This window comes from Gymnoscopelus microlampas (genome assembly GCF_963454915.1).
Source record: "Gymnoscopelus microlampas genome assembly, chromosome: 12".
Taxonomy (NCBI): Eukaryota; Metazoa; Chordata; class Actinopteri; order Myctophiformes; family Myctophidae; genus Gymnoscopelus; species Gymnoscopelus microlampas.
Genome location: NC_139949.1, coordinates 54,843,127 through 54,845,626, shown reverse-complemented (window position 1 = coordinate 54,845,626; position 2,500 = coordinate 54,843,127). Strand labels below are relative to the sequence as shown.

At 46.2% G+C, this 2,500-nt stretch overlaps 1 protein-coding gene across 1 annotated transcript in view; it reads right to left on the bottom strand.

Annotated features, from left to right (window-relative positions):
- LOC311056687 (stromal interaction molecule 1-like) overlaps window positions 1-2,500 on the bottom strand; it is a 27,126-nt gene that overhangs the window by 22,958 nt on the left and 1,668 nt on the right. The window contains exon 3 of the mRNA XM_084073494.1: window positions 245-375. Within this exon, the coding sequence (XP_083929620.1) occupies window positions 245-375 (131 nt within the window). The remainder of the gene's footprint in view (window positions 1-244; window positions 376-2,500) is intronic.

The window sequence follows — 2,500 nt, the reverse complement described above, 5'->3', positions numbered from 1 at the left end:
CCTCATTGTAGATATGCCAGGCCGGCCCCTTGGTTCTAATGGACCTCCAGTGGGGGCGCTGTCTCTAATGTGGGCGTGAATTTGTAGTCCGTCGTGTGTCTTTATGAGGAAACAATGCAGAACGTCGTGTGTGTGTGTGTGTGTGTGTGTGTGTGTGTGTGTGTGTGTGTGTGTGTGTGTGTGTGTGTGTGTGTGTGTGTGTGTGTGTGTGTGTGTGTGTGTGTGTGTGTGTGTGTGTGTGTACCTCATCGGTCTCGGTCAGGTCGATATTTCCGTCTTCGTCCTCGTCCATCAGAGCGTGCAGAGAACCAATCGCCTCCAAGCTCAGGAACACTTCCTGGTCTAGACACGCCTCCACATCTAGAGCACATAGATCTATAACACATAGAATACACACATAGATCTATAACACATAGAATACACACATAGATCTATAGCACATAGAATACACACATAGATCTATAGATCACTAAAGACAAAGCTTCAAACCTCACAAACAGTCAGTGGTGGCTTCTCCAACGGGCTTGAGGTGCTGAAGCACAGGGCACCAACCTTGGGGGGGGGGGGGCACCAAACGGCGTGAAGAAAAAAAATAAAACGCAGAAGAACGCCAAAATGTAGAAGCAGGGCTGAGGAGGTACAACATTGAAACGCCATTCTGTTTTGACGCCCCCCCACCCCCCCCCCCCCCCCTTGACAAATGTTTAGGTATTTTTTACTTCACTGGAGTATTTTAAACTGTCAGTACTTTTACTTCTACTCCACTACATCTCAGAGGCAATATACTACAATTATTTGAAAACTTTAGTTACTAGTTACTTTTCTGATATACATTATAATATTATAAAACATACATTAACCACTTTAGCCCTCTTTTATACCTAGGCTATTTGAAAATAAGCGATCTACAAGCTCACAACGCGTTGCATCGCGAAGCGTTGTGAGCTTGTACTTTTACTTTTGGTGCTTTAAGTATATTTTGATGCAAAACATTTTGCACTTTTACTCAAGTACGTTTTGAATTCTGGACTTTTACTTTAATTGAGTACTTTTTCCACCACTGGGTAATGCCCACCTATAAAACAAACACATGGGTCAATACTCCTTCTACAGCACTGCCACCCAGGTGTGGAATGCCCTGACCCCATCCCTTAAACAATGCAGATCTCTGGAATCCTTTAAACAAGCCCCGAAAATACACCTTTCAGGAGGACAAGGGGCGACCTCCCCTTTCTTTTACCCCCCCCACCCATGTGTGTGTGTGTGTGTGTGTGTGTGTGTGTGTGTGTGTGTGTGTGTGTGTGTGTGTGTGTGTGTGTGTGTGTGTGTGTGTGTGTGTGTGTGTGTGTGTGTGTGTGTGTGTGTGTGTGTGTGTGTGTGTGTGTGTGTGTGTGAGACCGCACAAGTAAGAGCTGCAGCATTAATTTTTAAACCCAAAGCTATTTATAATGACAGCTGTGTGTGTGTGTGTGTGTGTGTGTGTGTGTGTGTGTGTGTGTGTGTGTGTGTGTGTGTGTGTGTGTGTGTGTGTGTGTGTGTGTGTGTGTGTGTGTGTGTGTGTGTGTGTGTGTGTGTGTCTTTCTGCACATGGCTGTAGAAGAGATTAGGGTGAAACAATAGCAGTGAAGCCAACACTGTCCTCTCTCTAACAAGCATATACATACATCTAGAAGATGTGTTTTAGAAGAGACGTGTGGAGCGTTGTCCAGGGTGTTTTAGAGAAGAGAGAAGAGTCTAGGACGTGTGGAGCGTTGTCCAGAGTGTTTTAGAGAAGAGAGAAGAGTCTAGGACGTGTGGAGCGTTGTCCAGAGTGTTTTAGAGAAGAGAGAAGAGTCTAGGACGTGTGGAGCGTTGTCCAGGGTGTTTTAGAGAAGAGAGAAGAGTCTAGGACGTGTGGAGCGTTGTCCAGGGTGTTTTAGAGAAGAGAGAAGAGTCTAGGACGTGTGGAGCGTTGTCCAGGGTGTTTTAGAGAAGAGAGAAGAGTCTAGGACGTGTGGAGCGTTGTCCAGGGTGTTTTAGAGAAGAGAGAAGAGTCTAGGACGTGTGGAGCGTTGTCCAGGGTGTTTTAGAGAAGAGAGAAGAGTCTAGGACGTGTGGAGCGTTGTCCAGGGTGTTTTAGAGAAGAGAGAAGAGACTAGGATGTGTGGAGCGTTGTCCAGAGTGTTTTAGAGAAGAGAGAAGAGTCTAGGACGTGTGGAGCGTTGTCCAGGGTGTTTTAGAGAAGAGAGAAGAGTCTAGGACGTGTGGAGCGTTGTCCAGAGTGTTTTAGAGAAGAGAGAAGAGTCTATAGGACGTGTGGAGCGTTGTCCAGGGTGTTTTAGAGAAGAGAGAAGAGTCTAGCACGTGTGGAGCGTTGTCCAGAGTGTTTTAGAGAAGAGAGAAGAGTCTAGGACGTGTGGAGCGTTGTCCAGATTGTTTTAGAGAAGAGAGAAGAGTCTAGGACGTGTGGAGCGTTGTCCAGAGTGTTTTAGAGAAGAGAGAAGAGTCTAGGACGTGTGGA